Source organism: Xiphias gladius, chromosome 11, assembly GCF_016859285.1.
Source record: "Xiphias gladius isolate SHS-SW01 ecotype Sanya breed wild chromosome 11, ASM1685928v1, whole genome shotgun sequence".
In the NCBI taxonomy this organism is placed as follows: Eukaryota; Metazoa; Chordata; class Actinopteri; order Istiophoriformes; family Xiphiidae; genus Xiphias; species Xiphias gladius.
In genome coordinates, this window is record NC_053410.1 from 4940194 (window position 1) to 4967057 (window position 26864).

A 26864-nucleotide genomic window follows, 5' to 3' on the forward strand; every position below is an offset into this window, starting at 1 on the left:
TGGAGTAGTATACACTCAGTACATAAAAACAGAAGTCAGGAGAAAGAGGAAGATTCATGAGATGTACACTACCGAGCAGATTATTTGGCTGAGGATCATCGCTTTGTAATTGCCGGGCCACTTTTTTATGATTCAAAGAAAATGTGATATTAGGAAAATGTTTGGTTTTGGCATTGAACTGCATATCTCAAAACAAACACTCAAGTCAGTTTTTTATCAAGGCCATTACATGTCAGCTGGTTTTCTCCCCATGCAAAGTAAGTGAATAGCTCAGTTCAATTTTAGTGAATTGAGTCACATGGTTTTACACTGTGATATTGAAAATCCATGCCAGGGATTTGTAATAAATGAAAGACTATATAAAAAAAGAAAAGAAAGCCGGTGTATATGTCAGCAAGTTGTTGTTCTTATGATCTGGGACTTAAATATCACTACCTTGTGACCCAAAGCACTCTCTACTGTCTTTTATCATGTGGTGTCCCAGACTCCCAAACCTAATCCTGGCTCATTAAAAACAGACAAGTATTGTTTTCATCCGATGATGAAAATAGCCAAATGATGCGTTTGGTCCCAAATTCATTATATTCATATCATATCATGTAATATCATGCAATAAAAACTACCTTGAAATTAAAGTCAGTATTTGGGTCACTTCTGGTTTGTTGGTTGGTATTAGTAGGGGTAATAGTTGGACTGCTGCTGTCATTTCAACTGATAATATCCCTTTTTTCATTCATGTAGCCACAGCTCCCCCTACCAGAAGAAAAGGCTACAGCACTGGTCAACTGCTGCATTTCACAAAATAAACACAATCTCTGCAGTGGATAAACAGTGAATTTTCTTTTTCTTCATCATTCAGATACCATTACACCATTACACATATATAGATATAGATCTATCTATATCTATATCTCTATATCTATCTATCTTTATCTATATCTATCTATCTATATCTATACATAGATAGATATATAATATAAAATATGTGATCAAACATATGGATTTTGTTGTGAGATGAACCTATTAATGACTTGTATGCTCTCTCTCTCTCTCTCTCTCTCTCTCTCTCTCTCTCTCTCTCTCTCAGTCGGTGGATTTTGAAACTAAAAGGTCATACACTTTGAAGGTGGAGGGATCCAACCCTCATGTCGACCCTCAGTTCCTCGCTTGGGGGCCTTATAAGGACGAAGCCACAATAAAGGTATATGTGTTAAACATGTCTGTAACCTTATGCACGTTTACACAAGTGTGAGTGCAGACATGTACATGTTTATTTCAACGTTAAAAGTAAAGTGCATGTGTTTGTGTGCAAGAGTACGTAAATGTGCAATTTTACAGCATAATAACAGAGCTTGTATGTGTTTGTGTGTGTGACTACACAAATTTCACAAGGGCGTTTTAACAATTCTGCGTGTTTGTGTATTTAGATATCAGTGGAGGATGCAGACGAGCCTCCTGTATTTGTAGCTCCCAGTTACACCTTTGAGGTAGAAGAAAATGCACCTGAAGGCACCCTGGTGGGACGAGTCCACGCCAAGGACACTGATGTTGCAAACAATCCTGTCAGGTAACACAGACAAACACACATATTCAATAAATCAGGCTTGTAGCGGTGGGAAAATCTCAATTTCCACACTAGTGTAAAGTCTCATGGCACAATTCCAAAAAGAAATTACTGTTGTGCTCCCTTAGCTACACTGAACAAGCAATATGTCTCAGGGAAGCTTGGCTTTACACTTATATTTTAACGCAGGAACACAGATTACACATAAAGAAGTTTTCAAAAGAATGGGAATGCAAAAGCACAGCCAGCCACATTTTATAAAAACAAATTAAAAAACAGTCACCGGGTCTTTAAGTTTAACACTAGACTTAGTATATATAAAACATAAAAAACATACCTCACTTTTTTTTTTAATTTCCATATCGCCACAACAACCTAACTCATAGCTCAACATCTATCTTTAAGACAACGAGGATCCCGCCGTATTGCAGCTGCTATTTATTTTCTGGATATCCCTTAAGTTTTCATTCATAAAATCAGGGTTGTTAATGTGTTTTAATTCAAATCCAATATTTAGCTATTTAATTTTCTATAAACCTCTTTATCTAATATGTAAGGCCATTATTATGTAATCACGTTAATTCTCTGGATAGGTACATGATACCTCGGTACACAGATGTCGAGCAGTTCTTCAGCATAAACTCAGAAGACGGGATGATTACCACAACGAGACCACTGGACAGAGAAGCACAGGCTTGGCATAATATATCTGTGTCAGCTACAGAGATAGGTATGTATGCATACTCACACACACAGACACACAACCAATTCTCGAGAGATTTTAAGATAATCGGGACTGAATCTGACGTGTATAGGCATGTGGGTCTCTCTCTAAATATTCCCTTGTCCCTTGATATAAGCTACAAACACACAGACATACTTCTAATTATCATCGTGGTATGAGCTAAAAAAAAGTATTTGGAATCATTACTGTTTTGTCTCCACAATCATAGCTATTGCGCTTGAATTTGAAGTGACACAGTGGCTATGAAGTTGTCAACACTAATTTACTGATATTTCAGCCATTCCGAGACAGCAGTTAGTTAAAGAGTCTGTCTATATTTGATCGTGTTTGTTATGCGATTTGTGCTACCGAAGCAATCTGATATAGGATGGCGAGACAAATTCACGGATGAACAAACAGATGGAAAAATCCAAGACAGCCACCAGGCTGTACATTTGTTGGCAGCCAGAGCCCAACCTGTCATTCTGCAGTGCTGGATACGGTCACAATTTCTTATGTACAGACTTTAAGTAGATTCAAGCTGCTGTCTATACCCCCCCCCCAAATCAACGGGGTAGGACTAAAGTTAGCATTTTTGCTATGAATGTCAGTGAAGAACTGCCTAAAACTTGGTAAACTAATTATATATTCAGCTTCAGCCAGGAGGGATTGACATAATGCAGACTGCTTTACAGTAAATGCTTGGTGGTATTATTTTTGTTGAGTGGATCCAGCTGTTACCCCGGATAGTGTTCCGTGTCTGGTGTCTCAACAGTGCATGTAACGGTTTGGTATGTTGCAGTCGTGCAGTTTGCCCATGTGGCATCTTGTGTTATTTTCATGTGACTTTTTGGTCATATATAGATAGATACACAGATCCCCTGTGTTTAGTTGGCTATTGATAGATTTGGAAGAGTCTCTGCTTGTAAATTCAGGCCAAATCTGTGACAACTATGATTTAAACTGTTTTTTAATGTTATTTTGTGAATTTGTTGCACAAAAAAAAGAGGAGGTCAGGAAGACGCAGACAAAAATATCTGACAAAATGAAAGAAAATCTGAAGGCTAAGTTCAAACAGCTGTTGAGAAACCAGTAAGATTTTAATTTTAATAGATTTCAATTGTTCACTTTAATTTAACTGTTTATAACTGAGTGACTGAGATTGTTACGGCACAGACGTAAAACAAAAAGCAACAATCTAAACCTTGGTGCAGTGAGAGAGAATTGAAAAACTACAGTTTTTTTACAGGCACCACTGAAACTACATAGAGGGAGTGAGGGGATAAAAGAGGGGAATGCCAGTTGACCCACAGGCCTTCAGATCCTTCTCTCCCCGGCTTGAGCCCCACAAACCCTCCAGCCAGCAAGCCACAGTGGCCCCACCCTGGTATTCTGTGGTTGGAGCTCAAACTAGCAGAGCCCCGCGTGGTTTCTCTGTGGCATGCTAGACGCCAGACAGCCAGATGGAAACAGGCTTGCCGCCCACAAAGCTAGGACCATTGCAGGCTATGCTAACCGCTAACAGGCCCTGGGAAGCTAAATAAATGCCTAGTAATGACAGGGTAGTGGAAAAATCATACTGACTAGAATTGCAAATATGCAAGGCAGTAGAGTGTAGATGTTTTTTTTAGATCAGTGGTTAGATAGAAAAATATACTGTTCTGTCAGTCTTTCTTAGTTAATATTCTGAATGAATCAGGAGTTCACATTTGCTGTATGTGTCTATTTTGGCTGTTTAGACATCATTCTGTCTGATTCAGATGTTTTTTTTCCTTCATTGTAATCTTCAGCTGGCATAACTTTACATTTCTCACTTTTATATCATCATTTTATATCAAAATGGCTTCAGTAAAAGCAGAATAACTGAGTGGCAGACTGTCTGACTGGATATTCTGATGTCTCACAAACCCATCTCTGTAATTTTGCAAATCAAAATAACAAATGGCTGGCTGAGTGGCTGACTGACTGACAGGCAATCTTGCTGGAAACTATTCAGTGAGTTTTGTGTTCAGCCAATGCCAAACATGGATTTATAATAAAGACACACAAGCAATAACACACACACTCAAGAACCAATGACATTCTGTCCTTAATGACTTCAACACTGGCTGATAATTTTGCCCTATGCTTTGTATGTGTGCGCGTGTGTTTATGTGAAGGAGGCCACCACCAGGACACCAAAGTGCGTGTCAACATCAAAGTGAAAGATGTGAATGACAACCCACCAGAGTTTGCTACCAACAACGAAGTCCTCATGTGTGAAACGGTCGCACCAGAGAAGGTACGTCCGTGTGTGTGTGTGTGTGTGTGTGTGTGTGTATGTGTATGTGCATGTGTGTGTGTGTGTGTGTGTGTGCGCGCGTGCGTGCGCATGTCTGAGTGTATTTTCATATGTATTGGTGGATAATGTTAAAAAAACCTAAAATTTAACCACAATCAGTATTTTACATTGATTGATTTCTTTCTGAGCTGTGTTTCTCTCTTTCTTGTGTGTGTGTGTGTGTGTGTGTGTGTGTGTGTGTGTGTGTGTGTGTGTGTGTGTGTGTGTGTGTGTGTGTGTGTGTGTGTGTGTGTGTGTGTGTGTGTGTGTGTGTGTGTGTGTGTGTGTACGTGTGTGTGTGTGTGGTTTAGGTTATTGAAACAGTAAGTGCAGTGGACAAAGATGAGATGGCTCACAGACAACACTTCACATTCAGCCTTGCTCCTGAGGTCGCCCACAACCACAACTTCTCCCTGAAAGACAACCGAGGTAGATGAACTTTAAAATATTATTTTTATTTCATCTCTCCCACTCCTTTAGTTACTTTTAGCTCCTTTCTTACTTTCTGTTTCTAGCCTTTCATAGCAGCCAATCTTGCCAATCTTAGTGTGTCTTCATCTGTGGTCCCCCCCCTCCCTTTCACTCAGATTAGATCAAAGCATAACCAGATGGAGGCTTACAGTACCTTGTAGAAAAGCAGCAGGTGCTCTGATTCTCTCTCTCTCTCTCAAACCTACACACGAATGCACACATGTCCTGCGGGCTGTATTAATTGCAGTGGGGTCTCTGTCCATCTGTACATATACCTTAGGGGGGCAACTGATTGAATTAAGTTTAGTGAGTACTGGGAGAAAGACAAAAAGAAAGGAAGTGAGAGAAAGAGAGAGACAGAGAAAGGAAGTATTTTTTTTTAAAAACCTTTATTTGTAAATTAAAAAAATGAATAAATCAGGACACTTAGAGTATATCACACAAACAAAAGGAGAAATCAAATACTAAGTGCAAAGTGTTTTCTTGTGAAAATACAGAATTAAAGACCAATTCACCTTAAATGGCTAAAAAAATGGCTGTAGTGAAACAACTGTGCAATAAATTCATCTTTGCTCTTCATTAGGGAAAAGAATCTTAATTCCACGCAGACTCTGGCTTTGACAGGAAGCAAATCCGCCCCTGAACCATTTTCAGATTTTCAGTCCATTTCTCATTACAGTGTGAGCACACAATTTATAAATCTTAAACAGCGCATTAAGTCTCTCACATTCCAGTTAACAGTGAAAAATGGTCGTTTGTGAGTAACAGAAAGGACAATTAACGGATATAGTGGATTTATTCTTGAAATTCAATTGTTTCCATTGCTCACTGTAGGATACCCCACTGTACGTCACCTGACTTTTTCTTCAGTGGGGCTTTATAAAGCACCCTCCACACTGACCTACAATCATCTGCCAGCTTTAACTCTGTCCTCCATACAGTGCCCTCTCTCTCATTTAGCATTCTTTTTTTCACAACACATGTACAAGACTATCCTATTTAATATAAAGATCCGTTGTAGCAGCAGAATGAGAGACCAGCAAGGGTCCAGTTAGTTCAGTTTGCCCTATTTTGAGACCCAACTCAGGGGAAAGGATCTCCATTTTCAGGAGTCTCAGTCCAGATGGCATAGTCCTGCAGCATATCCAGTTCCTTAGTACTGAGTCTTTTAATCCATGCATTCAGAATGTCCTGGTATGTCGGTTTGATCTCAAGCCCAGCAGCAAAGTCATTGTCTCCGTGTTGTGAAGCCTCGGACCCGCAGCATCCACTATGTGCTACGGTTTAACAGTTCCAGCTGAGCATAGCCTCAGTGAGAGAGAGTGAGAGGGGAAGGGGCAAGATAAGAAGAATACAGACAGAGAGGAGGAGGCTGTAAGAGACTGAAGAGGAGAAGAACACAAAAGTGGAAATGAACTGAGTTTCATCTGATCAACAGGGAGGAAAGGAGAGGATTTGAGGGGCCTATTGAGCACTATAACAAATGCGGGGAGTGTATCTTTAATCCCTGTGTGTCAGCACCATAGTATACCATTTAAACAGACAGACAGATTGATGGGACAGGATTCACTCTTTCCACCTGTCCACATACTCTCAGATGCGTCAGATCCACAGACATGCAAACACACACACACACACACACACCTGTTCGGAAGTACCAGTGTTGGCGGGAGGAAAAGCAACAGATGACAGTGACATCAGTAACAGAGGGGGCCCGGGTTTACTTTCACTCTCTTTTTGAAAGGTTTTAGTTAGGCCCTCTGACGTTTTTTTTTTTTTGCATTTGTTTATTTGTTTTTGTTGGTTTGTTTGTTTGTACTCGTAAGTGTTGTATCCCTCTTTTACTTGTGCTGTATTTTACTAGTGCAAGTGATATATGCTTTCTTTGCATTGTTTAAGCACTGTACACTTTTGAATTGTATACATACTCAAAAGGATTATTGGTGCTGTTTTACTGTACAGTAAACCTTACAGAGAGAGAGGCTAAGAGCGTGTATCGAAGTGGTGTAGTACAGTTATGATAGACTCAATCGCAGGGGGAAAAAAAGACAGAAAATCCTTCAGCTGTTCCAGACTTTAGTGTGCGCGCGCGTGTGTGTGTGTGTGTGTGTGTGTGTGTGTGTGTGTGTGTGTGTGTTTATAATAATGCAGTTTGCCCAAATGTAAGTTTGTGTACATTTAGTATAATTTGCTGTTCATCCAATAATTCTTAACCATTTTTTCCTTACTCTGCTCTAAGTACAGTATTCGGCACAGTACGGTGGCATTTATATGTTTCACTTGTATTATTCTGTAATGTATTTTTAGTGAAGATGTTAAAATACTGTTTGCTTGGTTCTGAAGCTTGTGAAATGCCTCCAAAGTAACTCATCCCATCATTTCATCCTTTCTTGTACCCCCCCCCCTTTTTGGGGGGGGTTATTGTAGAGGTACAGCTAGCTGCTTGCCCATGTCATACCCGCAGTGATAATATCTTTTGATTAGTTCCTCCTCAACTGATGAATGGACCCACTATTAAATTTTTTTTTTTATTGAATTTAATGTCACCAAAGTCACACCACGTTCGCTGTGCTGTGTGTACAACATGTGTTCCATCTCCACGTGTCGGTGGTTGACACTGGGTGTGTGAGGACAGTGATAAACAAGGAAAATGAGAGTAGTGTATGAGTTGCTAACAGAGCGGACAAGGAAAAAGTGCATTACGTGTGTGTTTTTGCACAAGTATGTGAGCGTGCGAGAAAGTCTAACCTGATTATAAAAGTCTAAACACAAAGTTTAGGATTGGGAAGCTTAGCAGTATTTACTGCACTTGCTTTTCTTATATTCCACTGTTCTATTGTAGTTTTAAGAGAGTACTTTTCTTTCATTTTACACACTCATCTTTCTATTTACAAACTATGTCTATCTGTCTCCACAGACAGCACAGCCAATATTTATGTCCTCCGTAAAGGATTCAGCCGTCTGACCCAGGGTGTTTACTACCTTCCCATCGAGATAAACGACAACGGTTTCCCCGCTATGAGCAGCACCAACACCCTGACCATCAGGGTTTGTTACTGTGACAGCAAAGACACCATCCTCTCGTGTAACGTGGAGCCCTACATCCTACCTGCTGGTCTCAGCACGGGGGCACTGATAGCTATACTGGCCTGTATTGTCATTCTGCTGGGTAAGGAGCTAAAATTTGCTTAAAATTGGAGATTTGCTAGGTTGGGAACATGATAAATGATTACTGAGTCACATAAAATTTCCTCATTGTGACATGAAATTTCAGTTGGTTGCCTGATTAAGATTATCTAGCAGTGTGTTTACAGAATGAGTCTTTTAGCCAAGTTTGTCATCGCACTGTCCTGAGAATAAAAAAAACTGTGTGCCTCATATTTACTTTAAACTGTGGTGAACCTTGGAGGACTGAGACAGGCTGTCCACCTCCATGTCCTCATTTGAACTGTGCTGCATCTCGCGAGTGTTATGGCATCACTCTCACACCCCAGCCTCGAATTATCATTAAGTGTGGGCACATTTTCTGAGGAAAAACAATGGTTTTGTTTTGTTTGGTTTTTGTGAAAATGTGTACAACTTGCTTTCAGAAAACCTTTCTTTCTTGGCCTACTAGGTAACCACCATCGCAGTTATCTGTCCTCCTTTTTTCATATACTGTATTGTACTTGCTCATTGTGTCACCACAGTACAAGTTTACACTGCATGTGATCAAAAGTCCTACACAACTGAGAACCTTGATAACCACCTGCAATCTAATTAATTGCCTTTTCACAAAGATTTGTGTGTAGATCGTTATGTGATCACTAAATGCAGAACAATTTCTAAATAGTGTGTTTCTCTTTGGCAGTAATAGTGGTGTTGTTTGTTGCACTGAGGCGTCAGAAAAAGGAGCCACTGATAGTGTTTGAGGAGGAGGACATCAGGGAGAATATTATCACTTACGATGACGAGGGAGGTGGTGAGGAGGACACTGAGGCTTTCGACATCGCTACACTGCAGGTATGAAGAGGGGTAGGGTAGCAATAAAAATCTCAATATTTTTAAATGTTTTTATGCTTTTGTTGAAGGAGATAATAGGTACAGTGCAAGCGGTTAAAGCTACCCTACAGGCAGGTTGAATGCCATCTGTCATTTTCTGCTGACTGTAAAATGCTTATATACAAACAAACTATAAATCTATTTAAATTTTGTTCAAATTCTTCTTAATCTTTTTGTCTTTTTTTTTTTTTTTTTTTTTTTAATATGATAGATCAACTCTGGCAGCAATAAATGAGAATTTTCTTCAGCTCTTTCTAATTCTTTTCAACTTTTAAAATTCTCTTTACATCCTTATCTGACTGTTGGATTTTTAAAGCAAGGTGCTCTCTCTCTAACCGTTCAGAACCCAGATGGTGCCAATGGTTTCCTGCCAAGGAAGGACATCAAACCAGAGCTTCAGTATCCCATTAGGCCCGGTATTGGCCGTCCTGCAGCCAACAGTGTCGATGTCGATGACTTCATCAAGACTCGAATTGCAGAGGCTGATAGCGACCCAACCGCACCTCCTTACGACTCAATTCAGATCTATGGCTATGAAGGCAGAGGATCATTGGCTGGCTCTCTGAGTTCCCTCGAGTCTGTCACAACAGAGTCTGACTTGGATTATGACTATCTGCAGAGTTGGGGGCCGAGGTTTAAGAAGCTGGCAGATTTGTACGGGACCAAAGACTGCTCCATTAATGATGCTGATGATGGTGAAGACTCTTAACAGTGGTCTTACTGAGTGGACCCCCCCGATTTCTGATTTATTGATTCCATGAGGATTTGTCAACTGAGGGTTAACACTCCCCAGTTCCCAATTGTTACTGATAAGTTAATGCCAATTTGTCAACGAACGTTAACAGCTCTTCCTTCCCTGGCGTCTCCCTGGTCCTCCAAGACAATTTGTGAATGAACACATAATGAGTGCTTGGACTCAAACCGCTCGCAGTTTTTCCCAATTCCGTCCTTTCCCTCCTATATCTCTTTCCCTCTCTCTCTTTCTACAGACTTGAGCATTGTAGGGCTGGGAGATTTGTTATGTCACCACTTGTCTGTTTGGAAGTAAATTGCTGGGAAAAATGTTGCTGTATGATCAAAATTACTTGCTTATAGAAAACTGTTTAGTTTATTAGAGGTTCTATATACTTTTGTGGACTGGAATCACCTACTTCCTCAATGGATCCTGAGAGAGATTTTATTCCCTTAATAGGTTCCTGAAAGGTCTTAACAGGTCCCATAGTAGCTCTCTTTGTGGTGTATGCAAAAGACACACTAGAAAGAGAGGAAGAGAGATACAGGCAAATTAAAAGAAATAGTTAGTACAGGATCCAGCAACTGTCTGATTTAATGAAAAAGAAAAAAAAGGTAACAAATGTGTCAGTAGGGTCAAACAGTTGAAACAAAATGCTTTTTTCAAATTTGTTGTTGTGTGTGCAGAATTCAGCAGGTACTGTGGTTTAGATAGCGTGACAGACTCTGGGTTGTTGATACTTTGAAGATGCTGTGAGCATCTTCACAGTATGGTGGCCTTATAATAAATAAACAACAACTCCAGGGGTTAACACAAAAAGAGTAACAAGAAAGACCGCTAGCTTCAGTAGCTATACACAGACAAACGAACACGTGAGGATTGATTATCCGTGAAAATGTTAATTAAACACCATTTTTTTGTACTCTCAAAAAGAGACAGCCTAACACTGATACAATTTTAAAACTGTGGAGGATTCTTTGCTTTCATTCATCACTGCAGAGAAGACATGACGCCCTGTCCCCATCCATGCCCCTGTGTCCTCATTCCTCCCATCAACAATCACTTCCCATACCAAGTCCACCAATGAATGATCACTTCCTCATTCGGAGTCCACCAATGATGATCAATCACAATGAGTAAAAACCTGTGAGCTCTAAAAATCGCCTTAAACTTAATGGACACTCTTGCAACGCAGTGCATTCTCTTTTTTTCTCTTTTTTGTTTCTTTTTGTAACTTGAAAAGTATATTCAGAAAGCAAACTATTCTCCATGTTAGGTATGTACAGAGCAATGTGCAGACATGTGATAAATCACTTTGAGGATCCAACTTAAGCCTCTTGCACTCTTAAAATAGCATGTACTGTTTCTGCCAGCACGGTAAATGTAGTCCGAGGAAACGTGCATTGTGTTTTTTTTCCAAACACCAGCTATGTTGGCAGCAACATTAGTTGTATCAACATGTGTTGCTATTTAAACATAAAATGTGCACATTGGAAAATAACATTAGGTGTGTTTTCAAAGCCACATATATAAAGAGGCTGAAACCAGAACATACTTTTTAAGCGTGTAGGTTCCTGTTCAATTTTTTTTTAATGTTATTATATTATTATGGTTATTATTGTTGTTTTTTATTATTATTATCATTATTATGAAAATAATTGTTCTTTCTTTGGCTGCAGCTACACAGGAACTAATTCGTGTTTAACTTTTTGCAGCTCAGATTTGAAGTTCTTATGGTTGTCTCAAAAATGGAGAGACCACATGGTACTCAATTTTCAGTTTTGGACAGCTATAAGAAATTTATTGCCAAAAGTTAAATATCAGCTTTGGTTCATGCCTGTGTGAATACAACCTCTCTTTCTTTTGTTTTTATTTGTTTCTTTTTTATTATTTGGCGTTTTGTCGTTCTTTCTCCCTGTTCAAGAGGAAAACTAGCAATCTGTGTTTGTTGCAGTGAGAGAACGCCTCGTTTTTATTCTCTGTCAAGTTTTATGGTACCAATTTGTACAATTTTAAAAGTTCTTATTTTAGTATACATGCAGAATATTCCAGTATTACAACAAAAACATGTTAAGAAGATAAGATTAAAAAAATGTTACAGCATCACACTTATATTTTCTGAACATTGTACTGTTGCTTTACTATGTGCTTCAATCTCCGAAGCTAAAAAAAACTTTGAAATAAATGCTCTTTTTATAAAATGATATTGAACTGTGTGTGAGAGTAAACTTTGTGTAAGCTTTGGGCATTACATGTTTATATTTTTAGTGAGAGGAATGCCATTAGCTGATGTAGAGGCAGTCAGATGGTGTACCTTGGATCCATATATGGCAAATCACAGCAGGTACAACAGAACTTCACAAAGCAGGAGTAACAGTAAATGTAAGAATGCTAGCCCAATAAAATGTAAATGTGTAAATGGCAGTCTGTCACCTGTGGACCATGGTTCAATAAAATTCATGATATTTAGGATTTTTTCCGCTGAAAGAGGAGGGCTAGTTTTCTTTTTATTAAACCATTTAAGCTTGATTTTAATTCAGTCATCTTACATATAGGACAATTTGGTGATGAGAGGAAATCACAGAAAAAGTAAACAGGACTAACTCTGTTCAGACCAACACATCTGAATGAGGCCATTCTGGAAACACAACACAAGGTCATCCAGCAAGGATCTGTAGTGACCAATCAAGTACATGGCGGTTGATTACTTTGTAATGCTTTTAACTGTATTTTTACTGTTCAACTCATTTTTCATCACAACAAACATAAAATAATTGCCATTAGGGTAAGCCAATAGAATACGACAAAAAATTATTCAGGCATTGTGTTTTACTGTAATCACTTCAATATTTAAGCCATTGGCACACTTCACTAACACACCTTTGGAAAGACAGTACAATATTAATTCACCTCCATCGTAAAAATAAAACGCCATGCACATGTGCAAACACATGCACAAAAAGTATTACACACATACACACAGAGATTTCATTCACTCACTTCTAGGGGAAGAACACTGAAAAAGGTCAGGCTGCACTTTGGATGAACAACAAAAGAGGTGATGTACTGTCAAAAGAAAGCAACAGTGAGAAGACACAAAGGAGAAAGTGAAAAAAAGGGGAAATAGATCAGAGTGAGCAGGGAGTGAGAGAGGGGCAAAGGATGACAGGTCTGGTGCAGCAAAGAAGCTACAGCCTAGACCATGTTGCAGAGACAGTATATTACTTAGATTATATTATTTTACTGTGGGGAGGACATGACAATGTGACATTAATATTTCTACTCATCTCTGATCCAGGCTTGAAATACAATATTTTATGGAATCAAAGGTAGGCCCTCTTAGGACACAGCATGCACAATAAATTACAGCTTGTGGCAGAAATTATTTCCTTTCAGACTCAGTATTCCGAAAAAAAAAAAAAAAAAAAAACACTGATGGGTTGAAGAACAAAATACATATATTACAATATATATAGGAGACAGTACTTTACAGAAGTCAGAAATGATACGCGTCCCTGAAGGTCAAAGGATTTCAGTATTTATAGTATTCCAACAAAGACAAAATTACAAATGATTGGCCTTCTGCTGCAATACCTTAGAAAAAAAGTTGAGGTGGAAATCAACAGCACCCTTTATGGCATCCTCAAAAGACCACAAGCATCAGGTCATTAGGACAAGATGGGAGCCACTTTCCAGGAATGGACTGAGAATGTCTGCAAAATCAGCATGTGGTGTTTTTAAAACAAACAAAATTAAGTTTAGTTTACATATTCAAGCTGCTTGATTTGTGCAATGATCGACCCAAAGGCAAAAGATATTCAGTCTATTATCATAGAAGACTAAAAGAACAGCAAATGTTTATGTTACAGAAGCTAGAACCAGAGAATTTTTGGCATTTTTGATTAAAAATTAGATTTTAAAGCTACACTAAGAATGTGACATCTGTTGTATTTGTCCAGATCACAAATTGGGGCTGCAACACGAACTAAAGTCCTACCCATGCTAATTGATATAATATAATTGCCATATTTACTCAAATTAAACTTTTATGACAGGTGCATACAATTTTCCACTCAAAGGTAGTCACAAATACAAATAACTTGTTTACAAGAGAGGAAGAAAGGTCACGAGGAAAGGAGAAAGAAAAGAAATAAGTGAACTTGCGCCTCCTGCTAACCGTGGTCCCGGCGGGGAAGAGGGAGGTGGAGGGAGGAGAGGTGAACTTATGCACCTGACTGAACCTTTTTGCTGTGTCCCACTGGGAGAAACAGAGAAGAGACAGAGGGAAATTGAAGGAGAATCAATCAGACAAAGCAAAAGGAAAAGTAAACTACTGTGTCTGTTAGCTAGAGGGAGAGAGTGGGGAAGGAGGGAGGAATGAAAAGAGGACATGTAAAGGTATGAGGTTGAGAAGAGGGGAGGATTATAAAACACCGGATGCAGCAAGGATGAAGAGAGGGCAGGTGAACTTTTGCACCTATTTATGCAAACTTAACATCTCCAGCTGGGATAGAGACAGATGCATTTACAAGGACAATCAGGTTTGGCTAGTTAAAGAAAGAAAAAAAAAAAGTTTTAACAGCTAATGGGCCAAATATGATCTTATTAAGGCATGTAATCGGATATTTTAGCAGTTTTAACAACCATCAGAAGATCAGCAGGCTGTTGCACCTACTACTGCATGTGAAAATTCCAAGGGTAGGTTAGTGTGAATGATCAATATGGCTAAGATGGAAGCTTTCTGTAGAATTTTGTTGATGTTGTTTGCAGCTATGATCATAATGACGCCTGGTACAACCATCAAAACCTTAGGAAAAACGAGAGTAAAATATGACAAAATGCAGCAGAGGTGTCTATGATAACAGGTTTAAGGGGTTTTGACAAGGTCATTGAACCTTTCGTTGGAAAAACCACATCAGACACAAAACATTTTTCAAAGCAAAGTATTTCTGTATGTCTTAAAAAGGGACTGGAGAGTAAGTAGTGACGGCGCAGCTGACCAAAGTGGTGAGGTTTGTGTGAAACTAAATAATTCGAACCAAACCTCCATTTTACCTGGTGAAACAAGCAGCAGCAAATTCTGTGTGTGTGCAGTTTGTGTATGAGAATGAGGGTGTCCTATCTTTGTTATTTAAATCCTTAAATACCTAAACTCCATGAGTCCGCCAGGCACCAGATGTCATTCTGCCCCACAAAATCTCATCAGTGGACATTGAGAGTGTGGTTGTGTGTGTTTGTGTATGTGTGTTGGATATGTTAGTATCTAAAAAAAATATTTTAGCAATCAGGCTTGTTTTCCTGTGTTTGTATGTGATGTACTAAAGTGACATCATTAGTATTCATGTCAAAAATGTACTAAGCAGCAGTTTGCATTAATCTGCAGCTCACACCCTGTTTTTCCTGCCTCATGTGGAGAACACACTGCTGCTTTTTCTTTGAATGGTAATTCCATTGTGGGTGTGTGTTTGAGCCAGGGCTGGTGCATTTGTGTCCTCTTTTGCTTTTGTGTTGGTGAAGACCAGTTTCAGTGTGCGAGAATGAGGAGATTTTTGGGAGAGTCAAAGATTTTCTCTGGTCTTGACTTCTTTAACGATGTGTTTGAGAATTAGGATTTGATTTCAGGGTTATAATTGGGTGTAAGGGGTTGACCCCATAGCACCTTCATAACTACAGAGATGTAAATCCACAGGCAAGAAAACGGATGTGAGATGAGATGAATTGTAAGGAATCCAACAGTCTCCCCAAATCAAAATCAATAGACTGACTTATGGCAGATGTGCCAGCATAACAGTTTAACCACACTGTACATCGCGATGAAAGATACTGACAGTAACATCACGTTTAAGATTTTTAGTAGTGACCAGTAGTAGTAGTAACTACCTCGATAACGGAGGTCTCTGTGAGCACTGCGGTCCTACATTGGTTTGCTTTTTTTTTTTTTGCCTGGCCACAGAGGCAAACAACACCAGCACGGAAATCAATAAAAGGCTGCTTGCCTTTCTAGCTCCAGCCACTGTGGGCATAGTTTGCTATGGTAACATTAGCTAGAAACCCCCCATTCCCTTCTGCCTGCTGCACTTGAGGATGACTGACAATGAAACTCCACTGAGAGAACTGCGTCGTTTAACAATGCCTGTAACACACATCAGAAACGCCATAAAGACACAAGTAGCGGGCAAGGCGGAGTAGCCGACATGTGTCAATCCATGAGTGACTGTGGTCAACCTGGAGTTTTTCAGGAGAAGTATGGAGTCAAGATGCTGCCAGTGTCCAACAAAAAATTAATACGGGCGAACTTTGCGACACGCCGCTTAATAAGTAGGTTGCCTCCAAACACAAAAGTTAGCTCACTTTGGTTGTGGCAGTTGTACTTCAGCTCACCAACATTTAAAGTTAAAGCATTTAAAACTGTTTTCACTCCATTATAAACATGAGGTCAGAGAGTGTCCTGCATCAAACACAGGGGTGTCTGTGATTTTGGACCTCAATATGAATGAGAAAATTTAAAAAACAAGGGATCTTGAATAATTACATAGAGTGCTTTCTTGACAGTTCCCATGACCAGCAGACTACTTAAATGGTAGTTTAGCTTTTGAATTCACGCTAAAAATCCCATATACAGTAGCTTATATTGTCACCAAATCCTGTGGTTGGTCCAGTTTGAGGCCTCACCAAAAATGTACCATACATGTTCAATTGATCAGCCCAGTTGTTTATTCCACACCCAAGTCTGATTGACAGTTCACCTCAGCCTACATGAACCAAATCAAACAGGCAAACACACCAGGTTAGGAAGGAAAGATCCCTTAACTTATTACCTCTCATAATAAAAAATTAGCCCAAATAAAGACCTTTGCCGTCATTCTACATATACATTACTTAAAACCATTACTTGGCTAATAAATCAAGAAATAAATCAATGACAACAATATTCCGATAGCAAGTATACATTATATTTGATTATATTAGTTTACCTGGTGAATTCACCTATGCTTAATTTCTCTCTTTCTCTGTCTGTTTTATGTAAACCAGTGTAGACAATCTTGCTATGATATTGTGACAACTCTGAGATCAACACATTAGATTACTCTCAACTTTCACACAAAAGTGCAAAAACCTATTTTTGATACCGATGAAAGAATCTCAACAACCTAATTACCAATTTTCCAAGTTTAATAAAAAAGTAATGCAATGACTATGTGACAATCACTTCTCCTTGGGAGGATTTGCCACAGCCGTGTCTGAGTTGCCACATTTGTGTTGAGTTGAAGTGCAACAGAGTTTATGTTGTTCAGTTTGAGTCCGTACAGCATTCCCTTTGTGCTATAATACCTTTTGCACTTGAGCATTGTGGGATGAAACTGAAAAAGCATGATTCAGCGGCTTTAGAGACAGCAGACTGGAAAAAAATGTAAGTCATTTGAAGTGGTACTTTTTAGCCTCACAAATCTTTTTTTTTTCTTCCTTCTACTTGCTTCGCTTAAACTCTCTAGCTAAGCTCGTGGTCTACATGACTAGATGTAATTTCAGCCAGGGGTCTTTAAAGTACACAAACGCCTGACAAGAACACATTTGATTGATGTCGAGCAACAATTTTGTAGATAAAGGAAAGTGAAAGCTGCCATCCAACCCGTGCTAATGATAAATTAATCCACAATCACCAAGGCTAAATGCTGCAACAGTTAAGAAGAGAAGTTAATATTTGTTACCTCTCACTTCTGTAATCTTTCTGTATCTGACATCACCCCGGATTCATCTCCATTTCTTTTCTATTTTTCCTCTGAATACTCACTTTCCCTTCACACTTGTCTTTTACTCTTCCATCCCTATTCTCTCTCCATCCAAGTCTCTATGCCTCTCGCTCCTCACGCCCCTGTTAAGATAATTACAGTTCATTTTGTGTCAGTGTGTAGGGGGATCCCAGGCTGGCTGAAGCCTGATTAGTTTTTAATCATGAAGTGGCACTTGAGTAAACAGGGAAATATTCTTCCCGTCACTCCAGAGAGGAGAGATGTGTGTGTGAAATAGTTTGTGTACAAGCAGGATGGATGTCCTCGGGTGCACTGCAAACAGACAAAGAGTAAGTTAATTAACCAGTCAGGCAGCCAGTCAGTAATGTAGTTATTCATTCAGTTTGCCAGTGAGTCTGTAAGTTGGTTAGATGCGTGGGGAATGTGTTTTTGTATCAACTGGGTGTCCTTGAAAGCACTGCAAAAAGAAACACAGCAAGCAACCAGTCACATGGTAAATTAACCCATCAGCCAGTCAGTAAGTTGATCACTGAGATGGAAAGTTACTCAGTTATTTAAGGAGTCAGCCAATCCAACATTTTGTACGTATATATCATTCAGTCATTCACTTTGGAAGTTATACTGATCTTTCAACATGAACCTTAATCCAACAGGTATTTGACAGATGGAAAATGAGGGACATGGCCGAGTCTGACACAATCCAAAAAAAAAAAAAAAAAAAAAAAAAAAAAACACAAATTCGCTCAAGATTATATTAAATAAAAGAAAAAATAAATTTATGACTTATGAGAATTGTTATGAACTCATCACAAATATGTCTATGAAGGCACATCTAAATATCCAACCTTCTTCAGTGATCATAAAGATATTTAGGTACATATTTTACACAGCGTACATGGTATTTTTGGAAAACTGCAGCTGTGTTGTTACTTTTAAACCTGCAGTTTATTACTGAACTCAAATAACAAAAAAAGTACTGAAACCAATTTGCTGAATTGTGCAAAGAGGCATTATAGCTACTTTTCTAGCTGAGGAAAATGTGACCTCAAGTATGCAGAAGTGGACTGAATTGTGGTGTTTTGTTTGTGTTTAGAATGCAAACTGAACCAAACACAGGATTGTGTCACAGGCGATGTGTGACAACTATTTGAATTCAAACGGTATCTCCTGATCTTTCTGGTTACATATCCAAGATCTTTTATTTAGTAATCCAAATCATTCTTAGCGTTATGGGGAAAAGGGTTAAAACATACATGTTCTGTGTTATCTTATTAAATTTTGAAAGTTTTTATTATGAGGTCCAGTTACTTTCTCGACAAAAGATGCTCATAATCAACACCTTCTTCAAAAAACTAAATCATTAGGTAACAAACTCGATCCTTAAAAACAAATCTGGTTGATTTTTATAAATTTAGTGAGGCTGAAGTCGAAAACGGTTTGTTGATAATGATGTTGACTGTTGACTCTGTTAGGCATGCCCTCTGGTGAGAACTTTTTTTATTCACAAGGATCAACACAGCAGCCATCTCTGGCCCAACTACTGCAGCGGCTAAAGCTCAGCTGTGTCATGCACCTGCTGCATATCCTGGGGAAATATGAGGAAAAAAGAGGTTTCATGTAAATTTCAGAGAAACTGAAGGCTGTGTTGACAGTTGAGTTTAAACATTAGCACTATATGAAGCCACCAGCTGGACTATTATGTGTCAGAATATGGGTTGGTACTCAAAGCTGTGTCATGGGAAGATTAAATGGATCCCCAAATGACTGAGGACAAAATGGTATTCAAGCCCATAACCACAATTGTTTTAAAAATGCCTCTCCAATTGATCCAGTGTGCAGGAGTATCTCAGTTTGTTGAAAATATTTTTTTTAAATGCATACCCTCTGAGAAAAATGATTTTAAATGCACAGGAATATGTCATTATGTCAATGTCATAATGCATCACAACAACGTATCATGCAGAGCTATTGGCTAACTGTGTATGATACGGTGTTGATATTTATCTATCTGTCTATCTATCCATCAATCAATCTGCCTCTGTTCTTTTGCTCCTCCATCTCTTTATGTCCATCTATCAAATACACAGTTTTGTGACTGATTGCTGCTTTATGTGAAAAAAGAAAACCATTATGAGGTGCCTGTTTCTTGCTAAAGCCTCCTATATAGATCCACTGTTTTCATATCTACACACACAAAGACACAATGGAGGATCAAAAGGGTCACGGACGACAAGACACTTACGTATGCTCGTGTGATTATTTAGTGAAAGTATTAGATAAACAGCTGGTTCTTCTTGGTTGATGAGTTTAGATGAAGCCTGACTGTTAAGAGTCACACGTGCGCACGTATATGCGTGTGTGCACGTGCAGTCGCAGGGTGCACACACAAATGTACGTAAACACACACACGCCTGTGTGTTAGAAGTCACGACTGCGCAAGATCGTGCATCTGCATGGCTGAGTTGTACTAATCACAAACAGACGCACATACATACACATATGTGGGACTTTTAGTAAATGATCACACAAGCGTATGCACGTGCGTCTCAACCTCCGTGATCCTTTTTCTGCCCCCCCCCCACACACACGCACGCACGCCGCACGCACACACACACACACAAACACACACACACACACACACACACACACGCAAACACACACACACAAAAACACACACACACACACACACACACACACACACACACACACACACACACACACACACACACACACACTTGTTCATCACTTGTTTGTGGAGTCAATATGTTACTTTGTCTACAAAGTTTGCCATAGTCACACATTCAAAAAGCAAAAAAAAAAAGTACGTGCGTGTACACTAATCATGGACATACACACAGAGAAGGGACAGCAGGCTCTCTGATGGAGTGGTATTGACCTCTGGGGTCTGATGAATCAAACTGCAGCTCTCTGGTTTTGTGTGTATGGGGGTGTTTTGGTGTGCGTCTGAAGTGGAATATAACAAAGGGAGAGGGCACTTTTACACAGGAGAGACAACAAACAAAGCTATGAAAGCAGGAAAAAACTTTGTGTGTGTGTGTGTGTGTGTGTGTGTGTGTGTGTGTGTGTGTGTGTGTGTGTGTGTGTGTGTGTGTGTGTGTGTGTGTGTGTGTTTGAAAGTGAAAAAGAGAGGGACAGAGCAACCCTGTGTGTCAGTGAGTGAAGGTTATGTAAAAGCAATCAGTGGCCTGTTTAATCTTTCAGAAAGAACTTGCTCATTTCCATAATCATCATCTCTCTATCCCTGATCCCCCACACTGCTTTGCAGCCCAGCCACCAGGCCGAGACAGTGAAACAAGTGTGTGTGGAGACCACCTCCTCCAGTCCTGTTCTCCACATCTGTCCCCATAATCCTTCTCTAGTCTCATTGCCTAGCCACACTTGAAAGTGGGGTGAAAAGCCTGCCGTCATAGAGAGGGTTAACATGCAATAATTTCGGACAGTCTCTCCTAGAAGGCGTTCATCAACATTTGACAGAAATAGTTGTGTCAAGAATGAAAAAGACAGCTCAAGAGAAGCCCCCTGCTTACTTACTCATCTCTGCACACCTGACCAATTGCTATGTGAAACTGGCACGATTGTCGGATTGTCTGTTTTGGAAAGTTACAGAAACTCTGTTCTTTCTGGCCCTTTTAGGTAAGAGTTAACCATGTAATGTATTTCTACAAGCTGTGTTTACTAGAGAAAAGCCTGTGGATGCTCTTGTTTAATTTCTTACAAAGCCAGAGATTGGACGGAGCATTTTACTCCCATGATATGCTATCACCCTTGGAGCAATAAAAACCACACGGCAGTGATAAAATCTTAATTTTTATGTAGATTCGACCAAGACGGATCAATTTCCTCTCTCAGATTAAAGGACTGCACAAAATAAAAAATAAAAAATAAAAAGGAAATGCAAGAAAATGACATTAGCAGCTAAATTTCTAAATTACATCACGCTTGTGTATACTTGTATGTTCCAAGATATACTGGATTTGTTTATGATTGAACCAGATTCTTGTGCCTGTGTTAGTCATTCAGATGAAGGCTCTGGTTGCAAATTCTTCCCGACGGTGTAATAGCTCAGCATGCAGGAGTTTACTTGAAAAATTGTGCAAGGCTCTGAACTCATTGTCTCCCAGTGGCGCCTGCACGAAGAAAGAATAGGTGTGCAAAGAACTTGTCTCACATTTCTCTCCTCTGTCTCACATAATCCAGCACACAAATTGCCTTCCTGTCTCCTCAGAAAACTACTGCCAGTTCTTTAGCCTGTGACTTCTATCATCCCATCGTACCCGCATGCATTAAGTGACAAGTTTGGAGCCACAAAAATAGTTTTTTGCTCATATTGTTGTTAGATTTCCAATACCGTACATGGAAGAACTTAGGTTTGCACTGTGATAAGAATGTCTTGGTACTGCAATCTGGAAGCAAGCCTGCCATAATGAAAGGAAGAGAAGAGAAAAGACATGCACATTCAGACCTGAATGTATTCAGCTAAAATATTTTCGGCTAAGTGAGGGCATACAACAATGAGCCCTGCAATTTAGACCAAAACACTAAATTTTGTGTCTGAGGCCAGTGTCCCCTGCTAAATCAAGGAAATATGTAATGCATGGGGCTGGACCCCGGCTAGCTCTTTTACTGGACAAAGAAAGCATATCTATCATCTGACTGGAACAACTGGACCTTTGATGTTTGATGTGCCAAATTCAAAACTCTCTGACTGGACCAACCAAAAATCTGTTATCTGATTGAATCCACAAAAGTCTAGCACATGATTGGTTTGAATTCAGACCCATCTGATCAACAACTGGGCCCAAATAAACGTCTCCAGTGGGTGGACAGGCTGAAAGGTTACCTCTGCACCACTGTGGTTGCATGCGACACTGATTCTGACACAAAAGAAGATATTACAGCCATTTGAGCTTCGATACTGCCGGCGCCAGAAAGGCAGAAAAAGCAGGAGGGAAGGGGGGAAGAGAATATAAAAGGGGGGACAGGGAAGAGATTAATCCCCCCCTCCCCTCTTCCATTTAGCATCAACTGAACCCGCTCATATTTAATGCATTTTTAATGATCTGATCTTTCATTGCAAATCTAAAGCTAATTTGGTATGTTATGAATCCTCTTTGCTGGTTAGCCAACGTGCTAAAAGCTGACGGTTTCTGTGATGTTTGTGTGTGGTTGTGTGCGTATGCATGTGTGTGTGTGTGTGTGTGTGTGTGTGTGTGTGTGTGTGTGTGTGTGTGTGTGTGTGTGTGTCTGTGTGTCTGTGTCTCTGTGTCTCTGTGTGTGTGTGCATGTACTTGCATGCTTTAAAGGGAGATTGCTGCAGTGATATCTGTACATGTGCAGGGTCTCTGTGTTTCTGTGTGGCTGTGTGCCTGACAGTTGTTTTGGTGTGTGTATTGGTAAGGGCTCTGCTGAGGCTGTGTGTGGCTCACAGATGGGTTGGATATGCAGAGTGGGCACAGGGGGGCTGGCTGAGCTACAAGCCATATCAGCCAACAGCGTCATTACTCACAATTAGACCCTAAACAGATTAAAGAATAGGGTGACAACCAGCCAGCCAGGCAGTAAAATAGAAAGAAAGAAATCATATCATTACTTACCCATTTTAGTTTATTTTTTATGCATTTCTCCTTCATGCTGAATCCAGCACCATGAAGTGTTTGTTTGTACTTTGTTCAATGTAATGCTTTCAAATCATGTTCCTTGGACCTGCCTTTACAACTTTGACTTAACCTCTAGACCATGGAGTTGCTTTACTTCTAATGGTTACACGTAAATGCAGGCTGAAGCCCTCTCTGGATATTAGTATTACCAGGGGAGGCAGGTAATTTGGTTTTGCCCATGCACACCAGTAATTTCAATCAGTCATCCAGATGGTAAAATAATTTACTGGAGGTTTATGGCAAACCAGGGACACTGCACACCACGACAAAAACGGTACAGGAAAACAGGCCAAACTCTAACGACTGTTGCTGCTTTATCCTGTCTCTGGTTTTACTGTAAGGCCCTATAATGGAGATGCCTGCAGCAAAGGTCTTGTGTGAAGCACAAAGCAATTATCTAGGTGGGATTAAAGTATCCTGGGGTATCCTGGGGTCTATATGTGTCACTATTTTGGTCTTTTAAAACAGCTTGCTCGAATCCTGTCTTTAGAGGTGTAGACTGTTCCACCTTGGATAGACATTTGTCAACTCTGGCAGCCAACATGATACAAACATCATTCCGGATTCTCATTCCAGTGAAAAACGACAGCTAGTAGCAGTGATAATGCTAAACGAGACTATACACAAGGTTCGCTCCACAACTAGAGAGAAATGACCTTTGTGTGTCTATAAACATCCACTGAGAGCAAGACTAACAAATAAAGGCACAACGTTAGAATAAAAATAATTAATGTCCTGCTGTTTGCCCCCTGCACAAGTTAAGAGCACTGGTGCGCTCATTCTGGTTAGTATACTAGTATCATTGGTATGTATGAAAATCCTGTCTTTCCTCAAAATATACCAGACACTGGATATACTGTATGCCAGATGTGATGCATTAAAGCAAGAACTCATACGAGAGATGTCTGAAGTCTAAACAGGCACAGCTTCACTCCTGACAAACTGTCAAAACAGGATTTAACCGGTATTATTCATCAGCCACACAGGATCATGAAAAGAAACTCTGTACGCCTGTTTATAAATATAACAATATAACACCATTTCCATTCAAAGCCATCAGTCTTGTCCTCTATCAACTGTCACTGATTCCCAAACTGAAACTGTAAATGCACATCAAACAGAGCTTTAGCTGTATTCATTAAACAGCCTTAAACACACAGTAACAGTATGAGCTGTCTTACCTTAAAACCGATGTTTATTTCTGCAGTTTCAGTGTAAAACCATCCACAGCTAACAGCTAATTTTGCATTCTTAGTTATTAGGCAGGTTTCCTTCTTGAGATAATGATAATTTTTCACTCATTACTTTTTAATGCAGTTTTAAGCACAAAAACACTTTTCTTGTTGATCTCCTCATTACCTATCAGGGCCCTATATTATCCACACAAGCCCAACGACGAAGTGCAAAGCAGTAGGACTTGGGCGCACAGACACCTGCTATTTTGGTTCCCGTAGGTGCAGCAGTGCAAAGAGCAAAATGGCCGGCTTAGATGCAATACAAATCAGAGGGTGTGGTGATTAATACATTCACTCTTAGCCAGTCACATCACTGGTCTCATCACTCTGAAAAAGCTTTGGCAATCAGTGACACATGACAACAACAGCTTAACAAACAGAAAGAAGCCTCTCCAGGAAATCATGCTGTTGTCTGGATAGGAGCTGGATAGGAGATGATTCAGTTTATATGATTGAATCAATCCAAAACTGTTGCTCTCTTACGTTATAAATGCTCACATCCTACATAAAATGTGACTTTCAAGAATAAAACATGAAATGCTATTTTTGCTAAAAAGGAAGTTGGGAAGGAGGCAATGACGCACAGGAGCGATGAGCCACGGAAATTCAACACCTCAACTTCTCAAATCAGAACGGGCAGATTTATCAGTACACTATGTGTGTCCTGCTGCCTTCAGATGGTTGCAAGGATTTAAGGAACTGAAGGAGAAGCTTTTCATACCAAGGTTCCTGCTTTTAACACAATAAATGTTTGTTTTTTTTGTGTCGATTTAAACGGCTCAGCTGGCTGGGAGGTGATCACTTAAAGTGGTTTATTTACATTTTAGGCATTATTCCATCACTGCTCTGCATATGCTTCATGTATTTAGTTTGTCCGTGTTGATAAAATCACCAGAGTGGCATTAGGAACAGATGTGGTTCTGAGACGTCTATTCTCAGCGCAGTCTTTGCACTGCTTCATTTGACTGAACCTTCCACCTGTTGGAGCTTCTCCTCCCACCTGTGCACCGTGAGCTTGGCACCAAAGTAACACACAGATGGTCAAAGTGAATTTCAAGGCCAGAAAATTACCAAGCGCTGCTAGCGGTGGCCTCTGCGTTGGCACGATAAATAGGGCCCTGAGTCATTTTGGGTCATGTTCTGCCCCTTGCCTGCACAGATGTGTCAATGATGACATTGCTAGGAAATCCTTATATTTTCAGTAAGTCAAATGTGCAGCAGTATCATATAATGTCTGCATCATCACAATCCTTGCTCCTGTTTGAGGCAGTGGGACCAGAAGCCATTAGCTGATTAACTTACAAGGACAAGCACCGATAATGTTGTTGAAAATACCAAATTCAGTACTTAATCAGTATTTGATTTCTGAACTAGGTGTTATTCCATGACCAAAAAAATTGTGAGTTTGAATGTTAAATTTAAAAATCTAAGGAAGTGTATTCAAGTAAGCAAGTTTTTTTTTTCTAAAACCTCAAACATGGCAGTACAGCTGTAAATGTACAGTAGCTTATGTGGGCTATCTGTTGTTGGTTCCACCCTTCTTTAAAGCAATTTGTGTGAAAAATGCTTCAATTTTGATACACAACTGTCAGAAAACTGTCCAGTTTGTAGGATGTCTTGTTTGGAGGATAATTAGGTTAAATTTACACTCATTATTTCAGTTTCACAGTCATTTTAATTTTAAAAACATCTTTAGCAGAGATGGTTTTACCACTGCTGAGATAATACATATGAATCAAAATACTATTTCCAGGCTATTGGCATATAATTGATAAAGATCGCTCTTTTAACAAATGTATTTTCTATCCCAGTATTAAACAATCTAGGCCTCATAGGTCGGGTTTCCTTTAAAAAGAAAAACTATTTTGAAAGATTTTTGCTACTTAGATTTCATCAGCTAAAGGCAAAAAGATTGATTTTGTGGTCTCAAATATTTTGGTTATAGTGCATAGCTCATGATTTTTTCTAACGAGAATAATCATTGGTAAGAGCATGCACCTGCTTAATGGGACTCAGTACTGGCACTGTGCTTCTTTTGACCTAGACATATTTTGAGGCATAAAACCAATTTATTCATTTCTTACAATGAAATTTCACCTGGTGGGACCAAAAGGTGAAATTTAAAATTAGCTTAATTTCTGTTAACAGTCTTTCTCCTCACTTTATGATTTATGCCCAAGACATAAAAAGAAAAATGTTCAGTTAGAGATTAGTTGAGCACATAGTGATGTCTCTAGAGGTTTGGATTTGACAGGTTATACTGAAGTGTGTAATTGAAGCTTCAGGCACACTATAACTGCAGTTATTGTTCATTTATTTGTCAAAGAAAACTCTGGAATAAGTCAAA

The 26864-nt window shown here is 39.5% G+C and overlaps 1 protein-coding gene and 1 long non-coding RNA gene across 2 annotated transcripts in view; one reads left to right on the forward strand and one right to left on the reverse strand.

Moving 5' to 3' along the window:
• The window catches only part of cdh11 (cadherin 11, type 2, OB-cadherin (osteoblast)), an 87766-nt gene extending 75497 nt beyond the window's left edge, over nt 1-12269 (forward strand). The window contains exons 9-16 of the mRNA XM_040139769.1: nt 1088-1201; nt 1428-1567; nt 2158-2294; nt 4448-4569; nt 4920-5037; nt 7997-8248; nt 8930-9081; nt 9464-12269. Of these exons, the coding sequence (XP_039995703.1) occupies nt 1088-1201; nt 1428-1567; nt 2158-2294; nt 4448-4569; nt 4920-5037; nt 7997-8248; nt 8930-9081; nt 9464-9829 (1401 nt within the window). The 3' untranslated portion in view covers nt 9830-12269. The remainder of the gene's footprint in view (nt 1-1087; nt 1202-1427; nt 1568-2157; nt 2295-4447; nt 4570-4919; nt 5038-7996; nt 8249-8929; nt 9082-9463) is intronic.
• LOC120796745 overlaps nt 1-26864 on the reverse strand; it is a 142197-nt gene that overhangs the window by 60871 nt on the left and 54462 nt on the right. The gene's annotated exons all lie outside the window — the stretch shown is intronic.